We start from the raw sequence: 17,995 nt of genomic DNA on the forward strand, positions 1-17,995 counted from the left end.
CACCTGGCCTTCCTGAGTGACCTGGGGAGACTGCTGGGTGCTAACGAGAAGCTTCATCCCTGTTTTGGCTCTCAGGCCCGCAATGGAAACATTGGCGTGAGTGAATCTCTAAGTAAACATCCAGGCACTGGAGGAAGGGAAAGGGTAAAAACTCTGAATGATGACTGAAATGTCAGATGTTCATTACTAAGTCAGTCGAGATGTTGACAGCTAAGCTCATTAAAAGCATTCTTGATCAAAAAAGCCAAAGGCAAACCTGATTCTTAAATATCCCAGTTGTTCTTTCTGGCCTAGTTTTTAAAAACTTAAGAAGGAAATGAAATTTTAGAAAATATTTACAGAGACGAGAATGGCAGGATTTCACCACGGCCGGTGACTTCGCAGATCCGTGGGTGGCAAGGACAGCAATTAAAGCGCAGGAGGGCGAACGAGTTCTCACATCTCCTTTGCGGAGATATTGGCAGTCTTAGAAGTTGACGTGTGTGTTGTATTAGGGCTGGAAGAGCAAGAAGTCACCAGGTCTTTGAGGAGCTCTGAAGGCTTTCAGGATGTTAAAGGAGTAGTTGTGAGCGAGGCCAAGGTTTGACAGACTTTGCTGGGAGCTATAAGGGTGAAATGATCGGTGCTGTGTTGTGTGGCAGTGAAGCAGAAATGCCAAAGGACTGCTCTGAATAATGCATGGTCTTTGTGGGTCAAAGTCTCCTATGAGAAAGCTGGTAGAAAAGGCTCAGTGGAGCTTACCCTAAGCATCAGACATATATTTCAGGTTTGGATTAGGGTAAGAATAGAGGACAGCAGTAGGAACAGGGAGAAGCAGAGAAAATCTGACCTAGCAGGAGAGATCGAAAGAAAGAAAACTGTTTACTGAAGATTGAGGCAAAACAGGGTAAGCGTGAAGCTCTTAAAATGTGTAAAAAAAAAGCTACTGAAAAGAGGAAGAAAATGCTTTTTTCTCTCTGTCTCTCATGGCTAGGAGAAGATGTCGTGAGCATAAGCCAAACCAGAAAGACACAGTTGCTGGGAAATGGTTTCCTGGGGAAGTTGTAGAAATTCCATTACTGGAAACCTTTGAAATGAAACTGGAAAAACACCTGATCCAGCTGGTTATGCTTTGAGCTCCTTAGGCTCCTTCAAGCTTTAATTTTTATGAGTGCATTAACTTGTGGTTATTACCGTGATATTAGAGAGATGGCACAGCTGCTGATGGCATTTTGAAAGGATTCAACTGCAGAGCTGCAGAGTCAGACGCTGCCAGAACCAGCTCCAAGGGCAAAGTCTTGAGCTGAGACCACAGGCTTTGCTGGCCGAGTTTGGATTAGAAAACTTAAACTGTGAACAGAGAAAAGTAACTCTTGATGTTTAATTAGGTTCCCTGTAAATGAGCAGGAGCACACCAGACACTTCACTGGTTTCCCCATGGAAAACCAGCGGCACAGAGGGATTTTTCTGACTCCCAGGTGCAGGAAGGGTGGCAGAGTGTGACCGAGACCTCCAGCCCACCTGATGTGATCGAGACGGGTTGCCGGGGTCAGTTAAGCTCCTGTGTATCCAGCCATGTAGATGGGGATGTGACCCACTGCCAGACAGCAGCTCCCTGCTGAGATAACTCCTGCCTGGCTCTGCTGATGGGGACATGGTCCGCCTGAGTCCTCAGGTGGGACCTGAGGCTGTGCAGGCGGTGCAAGGCCCTCAGATCTGCCAGAACTACCCCAGGAGCCTAATTTTGAGGTCGGATCAAGGGAACTGGCAGCATGCAAGTGGAGAGCAGTCCCTTGTGTGGCAGTTCACGTATCCACACCTCTCATGTTGATGGTGCCCCTGCGATCTGCAGAGCTGCACTCTTCAGATGAAGGCCATATTGTGCTGGAAGCACAGTGCTTGGCTAGATGGACCTTTGGGGCTAGAACAGCCATTCCTATGTATTCATTGAAATGTCATTGATTTTTCTAAAGAATTATTTCCCCCTTGATGGTCTAGAAATAAAACCTCTTGCTCCGATTGGTGCAACAACCTCATGATTTCTGTTTATTGACAAGGCGGTTTTCACAATCTGTCTCAACATGGGCAAGTTATTCTTCAACATGCTCAACTGGAGAAAGAGAAAATTACATTTCTTTACCTCCCGCTGCTTCCTGTTACATTTCTCCTCCCGGCTCTCCAGAGGCAGGTGGTGGTGCAAGGTCCCATCTACAGGCCTGTCCAGCAAGTTACCCAGCACCAGGTTTTCACAGGTATGTCTCCTCTTGATGTGGGCAATGCCCAGTTAGGCATATTGCCAGGCTGCAAGTTTGCAGTGATATTTTTAGTTTTCCTCTGAGGTTCCTTTTTGTCTCTAGCCTTATCTTGGCTGAAGCAAAACAGCTTGTGTGGCTACTCTTTGTGCCCCAGACTGATTTCTGGCTCGTTTGTCATGGTGCAGCCAAATGTGTGCAAAGCAAGCAAGGACACAGAATTGTGCATGCAAAAACTTTTGCGCAGAGTGTGTGTCTCAGGTTGGTGACCTGGAATCAAGGGCTTGCTCAAAGGATTCCGCAAACTCAAATGCTTTGAATAGCAGCAGCAAAGAGGAGAGTGTGGAAGCTGGTATAATGACCCCACAGGTGTATGACAGCATGTTGGTTGGGCTATCTGAGGCTCATGTGACAAAGGTGCTTCCAGCTTCCACTTTGGTTAGGACCCTTCGGGCCATTACATATATATTAGATGCTATTATATATACAGCTCAGGATTTCGGATGAGGAAGGCTCCATAGGTTTCAGAATTGTAACCACGCTGTTTCCAGCACACGCAGTCTCCAGCTGCAATACTTCAAGATGTGGCTCTGGAGCTCGTTTCCTTTGTTTGCATTTCAGTGGGTCATCCTGGCAGTGTTTTGCAGGAACAACTAAGAATTATGGGCTTAGATTAGCTGCAAGATCCTGAAAGTGATGCATTGCGTCACTTGTGGTGGCTGTACATACCTACTTCCCGCATTAACAGGAACTGGTTTGCATGGGAAAGTGCTTCTGCTGTTTGGACTGGTTGCTGGGGGTTGCTTTGCTCTCATGAGCCCTATTTCTGAGAGTGGCAGTTCAACTATGCAACTCTAAATATATGTTTCCTTGTCCAGATATCTTATTTAGGCCAAAGCCCGCACTTTGCCTGTAAGAGCCGGAAAAGCACGGACCCGCCTTTGCAGTCAATTAACTGCCTCCAGGGCACGAATTATCTTTAAAAGGAGTTGGATTGGGATAGGGAACATGTGTCAGCGCTGGAACGAGAAGATGCCTGTCTGCCCTGGTGCCTAAAGAGGTGAACTTTTTTTTAATTGCTTTTTGGAAAGTTAATTGTAACCAGGTAGCTGCTCTCCTTTGCCAAGAACTTGGGGATATTTGTGGCTCTGGAGTAAGAAGGAGCAGCAGAAACAACGGGGCACTCATCGGGACCGAACCACTTTATGCTTAATCTTTCAAACAGTTTTTCCAGAGAAACACCTTGGCCTTGAACTCTATCTTAGTTTATTTGCTGTACTCACCTCTTGCACTGTCAGGCAAACTGAAAAGCCCAGACTTGTTAGCGACTGTTTCTGAGCACCAGGATGAGAACCTCTTGTTGAACTGGGTGGCTGAGCTCAGGGCATTGGGGTGCTCAGTGGCCACGGAAGGGTTAGGGGGCAGAAATATCGGGCTCTGCCCCAGGCTGTTCTACTTGGTTTGTCTTAAGACACGATAGCCTGGCCTCCCTGGAGCTTTCCACACAGGGTGAACATGTGTGCTGTCCCCTAAAACATCCCATCCATAGTAGCAGGGCAAGAGCTACACTCCCCTCCTGCCCTGCGCTTCATCTGCTCGGGTTCTGCTGCCAGCTGGAGGAAAGGAGCTGAGCCCTGCTGCAGAGGGCTGCGTTGATGCAGGCGCAGTGTCCCAAACCAGTCAGGAGAGGAACATCTGGCCAGCCCCTTACTCTCGGTAATGTGCACTGAACAATCCCTTTGGTTAACAAATCCCTGGGTGCTTGTGACCAGGAGCAGGGTGAGGAAAGAGGAGTAATTCCTGCCCAAGCATCAGAGCAGCCAGAAATGCTTTCAGCCCAATAGCCACTGCAGCGATGCTGCTGCAGCTACCTTTAGTGTCTTGCTGGGGCTGGATCCAAAGCCCCGCTGTACCCACTGGTTTTGGCACACTTTGAATCAGGTGTTTGTGCCATTTCACTACCATATGCATTAGCTCATCCACTGCCTTTGAGCCAGCACATGGCCATTGGTGCAAGGACTGTGGGATGTCTTTCTCTGCTCCAGTCATACCTTGCCTACTGCTTCAGTCCTGCCTCAGCTCCTTCTTCCCCACTGTGTTTCACCCCCTGATGGGCCCAACTTGAGGTGTCCTGGCTTTTGCTTTCAGGACTTGGCATCCTGCTGCTGGACTTGTACACCTCCGGCGCCCGTGAGGACATTGGTGGGGGACACGGTGCCCCAGAGTGTGCTATAGGTTGTATAGGGAAGGCTGCCATTTCCCTTCCCCTGCATGGATGCTGGCTTCAGAAAAAAGGGCTGATACAGGGACTCTGATTAACGCATCAGATTATAGTCCCTGAGACTGATGCCACCTGCAAACTGGACACTTGCGCTGACCAGTCTTTGTGGCTTCAAGCCACATTAGCACCATCTGCCAGCAAAGGAGAGCTTCCCAGCACCCCACAAAGCAGGTACGGGGGTGGATCTTCACATGCTTTCCTGCCAGGGTGTGCCAGGAAAGACCTGACCTTCTCCCAGAGACCAGCAGCCCCTATTGCACTTTAAGCTGCACATGTGATTTTCTGTTTGTGGCATCCTTTTGCAACTAGGAAATCTCTTAAGTTTTTGGAAAGACCCTGCAATCCAGCCTCACTGAGCTGTGCTACAGCAACAGGTTGTTGCTCTGGCATAGGTGAAGGACAGGACCTCTGCCTGGGGGCTTTCCAGGAGTTGTGCTGCTTAGCTGGAAGGAAGCAGGACTTGTCAGCATCGCATCTACCCGCAGTACTAGTGCCGACTGCAGCACCAGGAGGTCTCTGACAGTGTGCAGAGCACAAGGAATCCAGCGTCCACATGCCAGCACCGTGCGGAGCTGGCGCTTGCAGCCCCTCCTGTCCCTTGCTTCAAGCGGAGTGTGCCTGATGCAGGATGAAGGCCAGAAAACTACTGTAGAAACATTGGCAGGGCTGCCTTGCTGGCTGCAGAGTGCTTTGGATGCTCCTGATTCTCTGGAAGCTTGCTTTTTTGGATAGAGAGAAATACAAACTATTACTGTCATTTGACTTGTCTATAATGGCTCAGAGACATTAGAAAGCAAAAGTTGAGATCTTGCTTCAAATTTGCAGCTCTTGTTGTGGCTATTTGCTTCACGTCTGTGGTTATCATGGTGCTTTCAGCCCACCAGTGAAAGAGTCCGCTTATTTAGTAATGATCCTGCTGCAGCCCCGCTAAGCGCTATGGACAGTCTGTCTGTGTCAGTGCAGAGCTGCTTCCAGCTCATTCCCATACATTTTCCAAGGACAGCTTTTCCCCTAGGTAGCCTGAGCTCTGGTTTAGATGAAAGGAAATTTGCAGTTTAAAAGCATCCTTCCATTCCAGCAAGACTTTTGCTTTGCAGAGATTTAACACTATCATTTCCTACTCAGATGGGACCAATTGGTATTTCTTTCTCCAGCCTCAAGCTTGGCAGCATAAACCTCTAATATAGCGGTGCTGCTGTGCTGTGCAGGGCAACTGTCTCGAGATCTGCGATGATAAAACTGTTTGCATTTGCTGCCACTCATGACATCTCTTGTTGAGGTTGTCACAACAGCCGCGCTGAAGTGGTTATGTCGGTCTGGTGTGCAGGTCTGACCCATGAAGGAGAGCAGGCTCTGGATCTCTGCTGTGCCCTGGGCATGGGGACACCGCTGTCTGCACCCTTGGCACAAGGCCAGATCCAGGAGGTGGCACGTGGCAGCATCATAGCGCACACGGAGAGTTTCGCTGGCAGCAGGCGGGTTCCCATGGGGTAGCTGCAAAGGGAAGCGCTCTCTGCCAACTGGACAGACTGGGTTTAATTCAGGTCTCCCCAAAAAAAAGACTCCTGGAACTGAACATGCCCCATGGAAAGTGCTGTCTGGCAGCTGCAGCAAATCTGAGGAAGGCTCTACTTATTTTCAGACTAGAAAAACAAATCTGATGTTGAAAAATATGTCTCAAATAGAAGCTGCCTTAATGGAGCAAGGCCAGGCAAGGCTGCAATGGGGCAAAGGTGGTGTCAGTGCTGCGTCTTCTGAACAGGCTTGAGAACAGGAATGCTTGAAACTGCCAGAAATCCAGAGCTTCTCAGCGGTGGTCTTCATGTCACTAAAGCCCCTTGGTCCAGTTTTAATCCTGACTTTGGAGTCTGCTATCATGACATTATAAAGTCAAATGCCACCAGCAATGGAAACAGATAATCCCTCCCAGACAGCAGCTTCAGTAAAGTGTTCCAGGAGGTGGAGGGGGAAGGGCTTCCCCGGCTGAATTTTACCAGAACTTTTACTGGCAGGAAACTCTCGATTTTGAAAGAAACATGGTTTTCTGATCAGAGAATGCTCCCCTGGGCCATCTGTCCTTAGCTGTCTGTTTTTCATCAGCCTTGTGACATTCCTGAGGCTTGGCAGTAGTGAGGGCTGCTTTGGAGGCACTGAGCAGGATGCAGTCCCGCTTTGACAAGCTTCCACCCGAACAGCATATCCTGGCACAGGAGTGCAGGAGAGATGCCCCCTGGATAGCCGGAGGAAGGAGAGGAGGGGAAGCATTGCCAGCTGCAAACTGCCTGCACGTCCCATGGATGTGCTGGTGCTCCCCAGGGCAGGCGGGCTGGGAGCTGGCATGGGGCTGGGCCGTGCGGGTATCTTGCTCTCTGCGGAGCCCCGGCTGCTGCAATCAACACAGTTATTTTTGGCATTTCCCCCCTTGTCATTCAAACACTTGTTATTCTGAGCAGTGCGGTGGTGGGGGCAGGCATCACGTTCCTCCGTGCCTGTGCTTCCCCAGGCAGTAAATGCTGAGCCCCACTGTCTGTACCATCCTTCGGGGTCCTCCTCGCTTGCCATGTGCCTGCAAACCCCCTGGCCTTTCCCACTACCCTGGCTGATCCCTCGGAGAGGAGCCAGAAGGGAAGGAGGAGGGATGCGGATGGCTGAGCCCTTTCTGTGTTTTGGCAAGTCCTGTTTTTTCCCAGTGGCGTAATTTAAAATGTGTTCAGGGCTCTCCCAAACACCCACCACCAGAAGCGCTGCCCTTAGAAGATGGCCTGAAAGGCTGCAGCTATTTCGACAAAGAAAAGAAGAATTGAAGCCATTATCCTTCCTCCTGTCACTTTCCCTTTTGCCCTATCCCTGCCAGATCTCCGGCACTGGAAGAAGCATCACATAGGCACAGGGAAGGATGCTGGTGTCTCAGAAAAGTCGTGCTGGCTGCTGGCAAGATGACTGCGGGCGATCAGACAGCGGAGGAGCAGCTGAGATGAAGTGCTCCCCTCAGCTTCAGGAAAGAATGTTTATGGGGGCAGAAGACTCACTTTTGAGGATGATTTTCCCATGAACAAAACTAAACCCAGTCTAGGGGTCAGTAAAACACCTTCGCACCTGCTAAAGCTTCCTCAGATTTGCACTTGTTCAAGCCAAAACTGGAATATGGACAGGAACCGTTCCCTCCTGGAAACTTGTTGCTGGTTCTGTTTCATGTGTGTCTGCTGCACAGTACCTACAGGGTGGCCCTTGACCTGCTGCTTCCAGTAATCTCAAGCCTGACAGGGACCTTGCTGTGGGACGGATGTAGCTGACATTTAGCAGGAATGCTAGTTCTTATCAGAACAGTGCCTGGGGAGATGAAGCCTGCGCTCAACCATCCAGCTGACGTGACCTGCTGTTTTGCAAGCTCAGTCAGCACCTCATTTCATCAATGAGATGCTCTTGGCTAATGCTAGGTCATGTTTCCCTGAAATGGCGTGGGCAGGAAAGATGTTCTGCTTGGCATAAAGTGGCCTCAGTGCAATCTCTCCAGCGTTCTTCTGGGTGGAAGAAACCAGCTTGGGTGAGTTTGGAGCTAAGCTGGGTTTTGCCACACCACAAAGTCCAAGAGCACTGGGTGAACAGTATGAGGAAGCTCAGCCTCCTCTCCTGCCAGCCCCAGTTGCAGAGACCTCGCCAGGTAAAAGCTGTGCTCAGTTTCTCGTGTTGCAGCAGAATCAGGAATATCCCAGCTGCGGGAAGCATACTTCCAGGATCCCCGGTACAAAGATGTCAAGGCAATTTTACAGTCCCAAGCCTATTTGGGGCTACTACCTGTAGTGCATTAATTTTATATATGGGCAAAATGAATAGTTTTCCATCTGTCCCTCGACCGCAGACAGATTTGCTGGCAGATCTGGGGGGGGGGGGGCTGTGCTGCCTGCGCCCTTCCCCCCCCCCCCCCCCCCCAGCTGTATCTGGTTGCTTTTGAAACTTCAAGCAAGCGCCAGTGCTTTCCCTCACCTTGATCATGCATTTTTTTTGGTGTTTCAGCCACTTCTTCAAGGAACGTAAAGAGAACTCAAGCACGTCTTTTGAATTACGGTGAAGTTCAGGATTTGCTAAAGGTTTGCCCGAAATACAAACAGCCGTTTACCCAAGGGCTGCAATTCACGGGGGGCACCGGGAGGGTTCAGCCCCCAGCCCCAGCCGCTCCGTCCCCGGCTGGTTTGAGGTTCCCCATGACAGTCCCTGGGCACCACAGCGGGGAGCCCCCGTCGCGGGGAGGGGGGCGGCAGGGCCAGGCAGGCACATCCCTCCGGCGGCTCTGGGGCCCCCCGTGTCCCTGCAGGCCCCGGCCGGAGCAGGAGGTCGCTGCAAGCCTCGCCGCGGGGGTCAGGGCCGGGGCCGGGGGGAGCGCTGAGCGCCGGGGCTGACCGTCCCCCGCGGCTCCCAGCCCCGCTGCGGGAGTGCGCTGCCCCGGGGGCTCGGGGCGCCCGGCGCCGCCTCCCCGCTGCCCGGCCGGGCCGCCGCGGGCTCCGCTCCCGCCGCGGCGGCGCAACAGCGCCCTCCAGCGCCCAAACCGCCTCCTGGATCCGGCCGGGGACTCGCAGCTGTATCCCGCTGCGCCGGGCGCCGCACCGCCCGCCCCGGGGCCGGGGCACGGCTGGGGGCTAGCAGCAAAGCTCACCTTTGCTAGAAGCGGAAAAAAAAAATTGTCTGGAGAAACGGAGCTTTCTTTTTATTTTTCCGAGGCACTGGGTAGCTGTGACCCGCTGGGTGAGGCTGGTGGCTCTGGGTGTGTGGGGACCGTGTGTGATGGGAAGTGGCATATGGACAGGCTGGAGATGGGTCAGCGTTGAGATGACTTGTTGGACTCTTCCTCCTGGCAAAGGCCCTGGAGCAAGGGCTTTAATGCCCTGTATTTAATGAACGTAATTACAAGTCATGGGAATGCTAAGTTCTGTTACTTGGAGGCTGGAAGTTTAGAGAAGGAAAACAGAATTCCTAATGCAAAAAGAGCTGCCTTGTTATGCCAGAGCCTGGCTGCCTCTTGGGCATGTCCTAGCCTTGTCCCCGGGGCTCTGTCAGTAATACGCTCGCAGCTCTTTAAGGACATCACCAGAACAAACCATATTTTTCAGAAAGGTATTTTAAATGTCAGGGAAAGGGGTCTGCTGTGTGTGTAAGAAATCCCAGTGCAAGACATGGCAATGCTTCCATTTTATTAGGATTTTCTATAGGTGACAAATGGATTTGTGCTATCTTCTCCAGAACGGTTGCACCTTTTAGTTTTGAGCGGAGTTGGAGCGTGGAGAGGGCTTTTGGCACATACCCTTGTTCTTTATGCGCACGTTAGTGTTTCTTTGCCTGGAAGAGATGTTAAAAATGCTAGAGGATGCCCTCAGGTCCCTGATACATAGAAGAGCCTGGCTCAGAGGACAAAGAAAGAAAGAAAGGAAAATACTGCTTAAATCATCATTTAACTGTTATGCACAGTAAGTAAGGCCATGTATTCTGACAGGGAGTTCAGGGTTATCATGGACATGTGTTAATTAGTTCCAATAAGCTCAAGAGCTGCTGCTTCCTGACACCTCTTGGCAGAATAATTCACCTCTGTGCTATAGGACGGCACCAAGACACCTCTAATGCCTGTCTGGCTGCTGATGATAAAGGTTATGACTTTGTTTTGTATGTTTTTTACAGACAAATGCCTGCCATCATGTCTTGCTTGGGCTTGGACGTGCCCACAGCCTCCCCTCCTGATTGTTTCTGCAGCAAAAGCGACGAAAATATTAAAAAGGCACCTGCAGAAAATTATTGTTATTATTTTTTGCCCAGTAGTGGACTTAATTACTCCAAATTGTTCCATTTTCATATAGAATCGTGATGTTCTCATCTTTGGAAAGACAAACCCATTTCTCAGGTGCATAGAGAAATGCTGGCAAAATTATTTTCAAGCTGTTTTGCATTTTGCAAAAAGCGTCTTGCACGCTGGTCACAGTGAGGTGACCAAGGGTGACAAGTGAGACACTGCTGCCGCAAGGACCTGCCACATGCTCTCACAGGAGTTATTCCCAGACTCCTTGCAGGCCTCCAGCTCTTGTCAGACTGGTTACACACACAAAACTGCAAATGACACTTCATCCTGCCTCTTGGCTACCTGACTTTTCCCCATGGACCAAAGCTTTATAGACGAGGACATGCCGTTTATCTCTCCCCTGAGCCATTTGGCACCGGGCATTTCCAGCGTCCTGATGCCTGGCCCAGATTGCCTTGACCGGGAGAACAAATGGCTGTTGTTCCTAACCCCAAAACTTCTTCGCTTGGGAATGCTACAGGGAAGCTGCAAGGCTCAGGGCTTTGACCCGCAGGAGCAGCACGTTTCCAGTTGCAGCTGCTGAGACCTTGGGTGAAGGGGCGTTTGAAGATGTCCAGGATTGCATTGCCTGTCAGTGCAGGGTGGATACCAGCACCAGCTTCTCATCCATCCCTTCCCTCCCTTGATTCCTGGCTGGCTCTGCATACACCACTGGCTCAGTCTTCTTTTTGTTACCCCAAGCTTTCCTTCTTGTGACCACTGAGGTCTTCCATCCCCTCCAAAGCCGTGCTCCACACTGGGGTGAATGTAGCATCCTGGATGCCACTTTGCTCCCTGCGCAGCTGGCTTTGAAGCCTTGCTCGCTCTCTTTACCCTGCTCTTGGTTCATGGCCAAAGCCCTAACGATGTTGTGTCTGACGAACCTCCCACCCCCATCTGTTGCACAATATAGCCGACAGCTGGTGCTGGGCTGCTGGCTTCCAGCATGGTCATTACCACCCTGCCATGCTGTGCTGGGTCATTAACCATGGCGCCTTCGTTCGGGAGATCCTACTCAGCATGTCTCTGCCTGACTGCATCATCTTCAGCCTTAAAACGTAAAACCAGCATTTGAGCAGGCCAGGAGCAGAATATAGGGCAGTGGTCTGGGTTAATGAAGGAAAGAGGCGACAACCAGACCAACAGTTCTTGTCCAGGCTGTTCTTCCTGGTGGTCTGGATTCTTGTTCCTTGTTACTGTAGATTTAGCCGGAAGGAAATGCTCCTAAAAGCAGGATTTGGCTCCACAAGCCCATTCATCCAGGGACAGAAAAGCTAGAATCTGACCTTCTGTTAGAGATGTCTCTGTGGATGGCAGATGGGTATGTGAGCCTGATCACCCAAAGCCCCTGCTGTCATCAGGTGAAACCAAGGGTGAAGCTCCTTTAGCCCCACAGATGGGGGCATCTGGCTACAGATAAGACTCAATCTTCCCAACAGAGATTTTCGAACTACCTAATAGCATTGAGTGGGAAGTAATTCCTTCACTTGTGTGACACAGAGTGCTTCCAATGTATAAATATACTCGAAATTACCTAGGGCCCAAGCCAGATGAAATGAATCAAGTCTTGCCAGAGATGTCTCTAGCATTTGGACCTGGCCTTCTGCTAAGACAGTGCAATCTGGCACCAGCATAGATTAAATATAAGGCTCGTTCTTAAAAATACCCAGAGCAAATTGTATCCTCTCATATGCTGAGAAGACAGAAAGCAGAGCTCAGCTATAAATTGCTGGAGTGAAAACCTGTAGTTTTTTCTCAGCTACCACACATCTGAGGTCACCTGGAAAAATATTTTTCTGCCTGCATGCTAGATCTGGGCAGACTTTGAGGACTTTGCCATTTGTCTGAGTTCCTGGACACCCGCCAGCATAGTCCGAGCAATGGCTGCAGCTTGGCAGCTGCAGGTGTAGGGAGATTTTGGCCGTGCAGTCCCTGCTTGTAGGCAGTTTGTGCACACAATGGACCTATTTTGCAGACAGAGTCCACATGCTCAGAGCAGCAGCTGCAGCAGCTGTGCGGGAAGCCAGATTCATGCCAGATGTCCTGGGCTCACGGCCCATGCTCCATCCAGCTGCACGCAAAACAGCTTTCTTTCTAGGAAATCCCAGATACATGTAGTAGCCCTCATCTGCGTGATATTTAGACTTGCAGGAGGTCCCCATACTCACAGGTTCTGAAAGCACAACAGGCACTCATTGCCGTATAGGAGGTTGTCTGTGCCACAGACGGGGTCAAAGATCTTTGTACAACCTTTTCCTAGGTCGTAATTGCCACAAGCTGCCTGGAGACACAAAAAGGTAATGCTGAAAATGTTAAACATGCTTTCAATTTACCAAAGGTGCTTTGCAGTCACAGGGGGGTATGTATTTTATATATCTTGATAACCCATCCCAGCTTGCTCAGGGCTCTGCTATGAACTCTCAGAAACACTGGGACCACCTGTCACCATGCAGTCCCTTGGCCAGCTGAACTCTACTTGGCACTGCTGCGCACCCTCAGGAGTTACAAAATTAAGTAATGCTCCACGGGCAGTACCTGATCATGTTCTTCCTACTTTTTATTTTTATGCCACCATATTTTTATTTTTAAGCCAGAGAGTAAGGGGAGCTTTCATCTCCTTGGCAGGTAACAGCAGTATTCAGCTCTTTGTTAAGTTTTCCTCCCCTGAGTGTGGGGGAATGCAGTGGGAAACCAGTATTGTCACTGGATTTTGCTGTGGTGCAGCAGGTGCAAGGAGGTTCCCAGGCAGTGGCACCTTTGGGCTGCCAACCCAGCAGCTTCACTGTGTCTAGCAATGCTGGCTCCCTAGCGTATGGGCTAGGGCTGTCTCACTAAAGCTGGGCATACCCCCGTGCTACACATAACCAGGAGCCTTCACCTCTGTTCCTTTGCCAGCAGCTCCATCCGCTTCAGCGCTTCCTAGAGAAAGAGTGGAGGGAGAGAGAAAAAGTCTTAGCACCCATCACTCGGGCTGGTTTCAAGGGGGACGTAGTAACGATGCTTTAGGCTGAGGACTGTATATCTTCACTCAAACACCTTTGTCTCAGCAAATGATTTCTTCCCTTGGATCTCCCCCATTTCGCAGCCAGGTCCCTCCCTGCTGCATCTGTCCCTTTTCCCCAGCAGAAACACTGTCAAGGCCAGATATACTTCTAGTGACTTTCCCTGCCAGCTGCAGGGGAGCAAAGGTGGCTGTTGTTATCTCTTATTACCCATTCATAGGTAAATGAGAAACTCCTGTCGATGCTGGACTGGTGCTGGGGTAAATCCAGGGTGATTTTTCTCATGTCAGTGGGTTTGTACCACAAGGAAGCAGAGGAAAAGATAAGTTGCTGAAGGTCTCTACTAGAATGAGAAATGGTTGGACCCTGAGGTCTCACACCAAGTGGGAGCAAGCTGCGACTTTGGTGGGCTTCTGCATGAAGAAGCTGGCCCTGAGCTGACAGCTGGGATCACATGCATGGAACATGAGGTGGATATATTTTGAAAAACAATCTGAATTTGTTTGGCAAAAGGCAGTACTGGGAAGACCTTGGGTTGCTTACAGAACCAGAAGTCATCTACGTAGAGGATTTAGACTACACCTACATTAACAACCAGTGTGGCCCCTAAGCAGTGGGTCTGTAGAGTGAAATGGTTTGGTGCTGAGGACCTGATAGCCACACCGTTTAATGTTTCAGGGATTTTACTTTGGATTAGCACCGGTCCAGACCCAGGAACTGTAGCTCACGATACATGCTCAGTTCATCTGAAATGAGTCCAGATTTTGTGCTCAGACAGCTCTGCAATGGCAGCTGCCGCACAGTAAATAGGATGATGGAGAACTTGTTTCAGAAGCACCCTCCTGTTTGGAATGAACCCACTAGTGCAGAAATCCCAGGGGAACAGGACCTGAAGAGCAGCAACAGCTCATGTTCTCATCCCTCTGCACCATATGGGATTTTGAAAACACAGCTGGCTTAAACATTGACTTTGGTGGGGCGAGCTGCATTTTCCCTTGCATAGATGCATTTCCTGCCCCTTGGGTTTGCTTTTTTAAAACTGGAATAGCACCTCTGCACTCTAAAAGAATCGTACCGTCCTAGAAATCACCAGCTCCAGCCTGAATCCTAGCCCTGAAGGGATAGTCTCAGCCCAGCAAGTCTGCTCGCTGTTGGGAGCAGGTGCCATGCACCCTTTTAAAGCCTGTGCTTTAGGCTTGCTCACAGACCACTGGTTTAATGCACGCTGGCCCCTGCAGCATTCTCTGATATTCCCTGCCCAGGGCCACAGCAAGGTCCCAGCACCAGCTGGCCTCTTCCCAGGCTTACCTTCCCCGCAACGGACCTGGGAGCTTTAGCCAGGAGAAGAAATGGCTCCTAAGCAAAATGTCGCACTCACCTTGGTAGCAGCAGTGTGCCAGGGAGAGGAGCAGGAAAACACCAGTTGCCTTCATGGTCAAGGTAATGCTTTACTGGGGACAGCAAGAAGGAAACGGGACACTTTCAGGCTTTCAGAGTTCCCATCTCCCGACAGTCTGTGCTGGGACCTTTATAGCTTTCCCCATCTCTGGCACCACGTTGCATGGCCAGCTCCACCCCATAGTCTTGTGATGACAACATTCAAAGTACAGGGACAGCACCAGGTGGCAAATGGCTCATTGGTGTGCGCAAGGATGAAAGCCTTTCTGAAGCCAATGGAGGTAATGATCCTTATCGCTGGCGAGGACTGGAGCTGCATCTCAGGTGTGAGAAACAGCCTTGGGTCTGCACTGCAAGTGGGGAAAAAGTGACTTTGTACAAGAAGCAGATTGGAGAAATAGGCAGGACAGCAAGGGAAATACATGTGTTAGCACGAGTAGTGTGGCTTTGATTAATGACCCTGCCACTGCCTCTGGCAGGGCTCTGGGTGAAGATGGCTTTAGTCTGCACACGCCTTTCCTGGCATGATCTGCAGAGATGGGGTGTCACAGCGTCCCTTCCCTCCCCAGACAGCTAGGGACAGCAGCAAGAACTGCTGCTGCAGAGCAGAGAGCTTGGATGTGCCTTGGGCTCGCCTGTGGCTGCACATTCCGTGCTGCTGTTTTGACTGCACATCTCTGATTGCAGGCAGGCAGCTGAAACGAGCTTGTTGGGTCGGATGCTGCTCCTTTCCCCTCTCCCCGGCTGTGGTTTGGAGTAAACCCTGGAGATTTTCTATGTTTACTCCACCAATGGTGCATTGTGGAGAGTGGATCAGTCCCTTGGGTATTAGAAGGATTAATTAATGTTTCTAAAGCACTTTGATATCTCAGCCATAAATCACTGGAGAAGTGCAAAGCAAATTATTACTAATGGGGGCTTATGACTCAAAGTCAGATTTTTAATTAGCTGAAAAGGAAAAAGTCAATGCCAAGAGCAATTCAAGGAGCTGTTTGTGAGACAGAACTCTCAGCTCAGTCAGCAGCTGCTCCACTGTCCAAGGGAGACCCCGGTCTGAATGCGGCTCTGGAGGATGCTTATCCCTGCCATAAACACATCCTTGTGAGTTTGCTTTGGTGGTGATGGAAAGTTTCCCCACTCTCATCTGGGCTTCCCTCTGCTCTCCCTGGGGTGACCTGCAACATGAGGCTGAAAGAACTGCTCTTAACGGCATCTGTTGTTTTATTAACTCGGAGACTAAAGCCAGCTTTCGGTATAACCCGCTCAGCAGCTGTACATAGCTGGGCTGGGTGTTGCTGGACCTCTGTGAGCAAGCAGAAATCCTTTAGCATGCCTGGCACCAAGATTCACGTGGTGTTATTGCCCTCTGAGGAGCAAGGGAGGGAGGTATGATCGTTTATAGCTGAAGGAGGTTAATCTTGATCCAGCACTGTTCCCTGTTACTCCTCTAACACACGTGCCAGGTTTGCAGCCTGAGTAAAGCCAAGAAGTGCCAATAGGTGCTTTGGTCTCACTTCCCAAAGCTGGAAGGGGACTTAGCAAGGGCAATGATGGTTATGCACCAGGGCAACTGTGGAAAAGATTTTCCTCTTCAATCTGTAACACATATAAATAGAGCAGTGCTGACAAAAGTTTCTCTGATTACCCTTGTTTGGGATGTGCCCACTCCTGGTAAAACACATTTATTTGCACATTTTTCAGTTTAGAGGTCCTTGCTGTAGCCAGGAAATGTGGTAGTTTTTGATTGTCCAGAAACAGAAACGTCTTTCCTCAGATTCCTTGGAAACATCCAGGCACATTTCCAAACTTGAGTTTGATGGGTAAATCCTCAGTGGTTACGAGAGCTGCTCTGAAGATGGGAACTGTGGTTGGCTCCTGGGACATTTCAAGTGTGTATAATGCCATGGTTTTCTCCTTTCATTCCTCCACAAGTTGGAGGCATCAAAGCAGAAACAAGCCACTGATCTCCTCCGGCCTCCTGGACACTTCTCTTTTCATCCTCTTATTGCTCAGGCTTCTGATACATTTGCATGGATTTAAGTTCGTGTTCCTAACCCCTCCCAGAGCTGTATGAGATTAAGTACTTCACTACTGAAGCAGGTTGAAGAAACTCCAGATTATGCAATACAGTGGACTGAACTTAATCATTCCACAACAAATTGAGCCAAACCAACTGATTCAAGAACAGTTGCCTCTGCCAAAAGAAGAATCCAACATAGGCTGCTAGCTACTGCAGCTGAAAAGCAGTCACAGTAGGTTTTAAATGCAGTTTTTCTGTTAGCAATTGCTTTTCCTTTCCAAGTGCCTCTACTGACATCTGTGTGTTTATGACATGCCTTCAGAAACGTGGGATTTCAGGGCTCCTCTCTCCTGATTGACATCTTTTCTATATCCTTCAGGAAAATCAAACAGAAATGCTTGGGGCTTATGTGACTGGGAAGGAATGAAAAAGAGCTGCAAACTGCTATTGCGCTGGGTGCTCCTGGTAGAAGGAGCAGGGAGATGTCTTCAGCAGTGTAGGCTTTCTCAGGATGTGTCACCTTGTCAGAGCAGTGTGTTCCTCCAAACACATCAGCTGGAGGAGTAGAGAAAAATGAGTCAGGCAGCTCTGCCAGCCGTGCAGTGTAACTCACCGAGCAAGGCACCCATCATGGAGAAATGGAGAGGACATGCAGACCCCAAAGCAGGTGCTGGTGTGGTATAGCTTCCCCTTGGTTGCCTTGCTGGGTGATGGCCACCGCACACAGTGTGGGATGGAAGACCTCGGCAATTACTGATGGTGTCTTCTGGCTTTTGGAAGGCACTTGGTGGGGAAATTGGTGCCACACAAGGAATGTGGGGCAGGGGCGTTGGGTAAGGAGGTACGCTGAACCAGCAGGTCTTTCTCTAGGTGGGTCAGCAGGAAGAGGTGATTCTCCTTCAGCAAGTTGAATGTCTGCATCATCTTTCAGCAAATCTGAGCACTTTCAAGTTACTTTTTTTTTTAATAGTTAAGTGTTGCAAAGGAATCAAAAAATTGCATTGCAGGAGAAAGAAAAATTTGCGAACCTACCTACTTCCCTGTGGTGGCCCATCCATGACAGGCTGGAAGAGCACTTGTTGTACCACGGCTGGAATTTGGTTTTTGTGAAGTCTTGATGTACAGTGAAAAGCCACCAGTGCCCCAGGGAAATTGCAACAGAGTCACCAGCAAAAGCATTCAAAGATCACAAACCAGACCCAGATGATCATGAATCACAGCTTAGAAACCGCAAACGGTTCT

General features: G+C 49.9%; 1 protein-coding gene and 1 long non-coding RNA gene across 2 annotated transcripts; one reads left to right on the forward strand and one right to left on the reverse strand.

Annotated features, from left to right (window-relative positions):
- The first annotated feature begins 3,020 nt into the window (after positions 1–3,020).
- LOC130154175 (uncharacterized) lies at positions 3,021–8,784 on the forward strand. The gene is made up of 3 exons (XR_008823622.1): positions 3,021–3,291; positions 7,367–8,056; positions 8,527–8,784. It is a non-coding gene; the product is annotated as an uncharacterized LOC130154175 (long non-coding RNA).
- An 899-nt stretch (positions 8,785–9,683) lies between these two features.
- SPINK1 (serine peptidase inhibitor Kazal type 1) lies at positions 9,684–14,811 on the reverse strand. Its single transcript, XM_056350535.1, has 4 exons — positions 14,714–14,811; positions 13,212–13,252; positions 12,502–12,614; positions 9,684–9,843 (listed from the first exon to the last, which is right to left on the reverse strand). Exons 1-4 carry the CDS (start codon positions 14,766–14,768, stop codon positions 9,762–9,764), a joined length of 291 nt encoding a protein of 96 aa, XP_056206510.1. The 5' UTR covers positions 14,769–14,811; the 3' UTR covers positions 9,684–9,761.
- Positions 14,812–17,995: the final 3,184 nt, after the last annotated feature.

This window comes from Falco biarmicus, chromosome 8, assembly GCF_023638135.1.
Source record: "Falco biarmicus isolate bFalBia1 chromosome 8, bFalBia1.pri, whole genome shotgun sequence".
In the NCBI taxonomy this organism is placed as follows: Eukaryota; Metazoa; Chordata; class Aves; order Falconiformes; family Falconidae; genus Falco; species Falco biarmicus.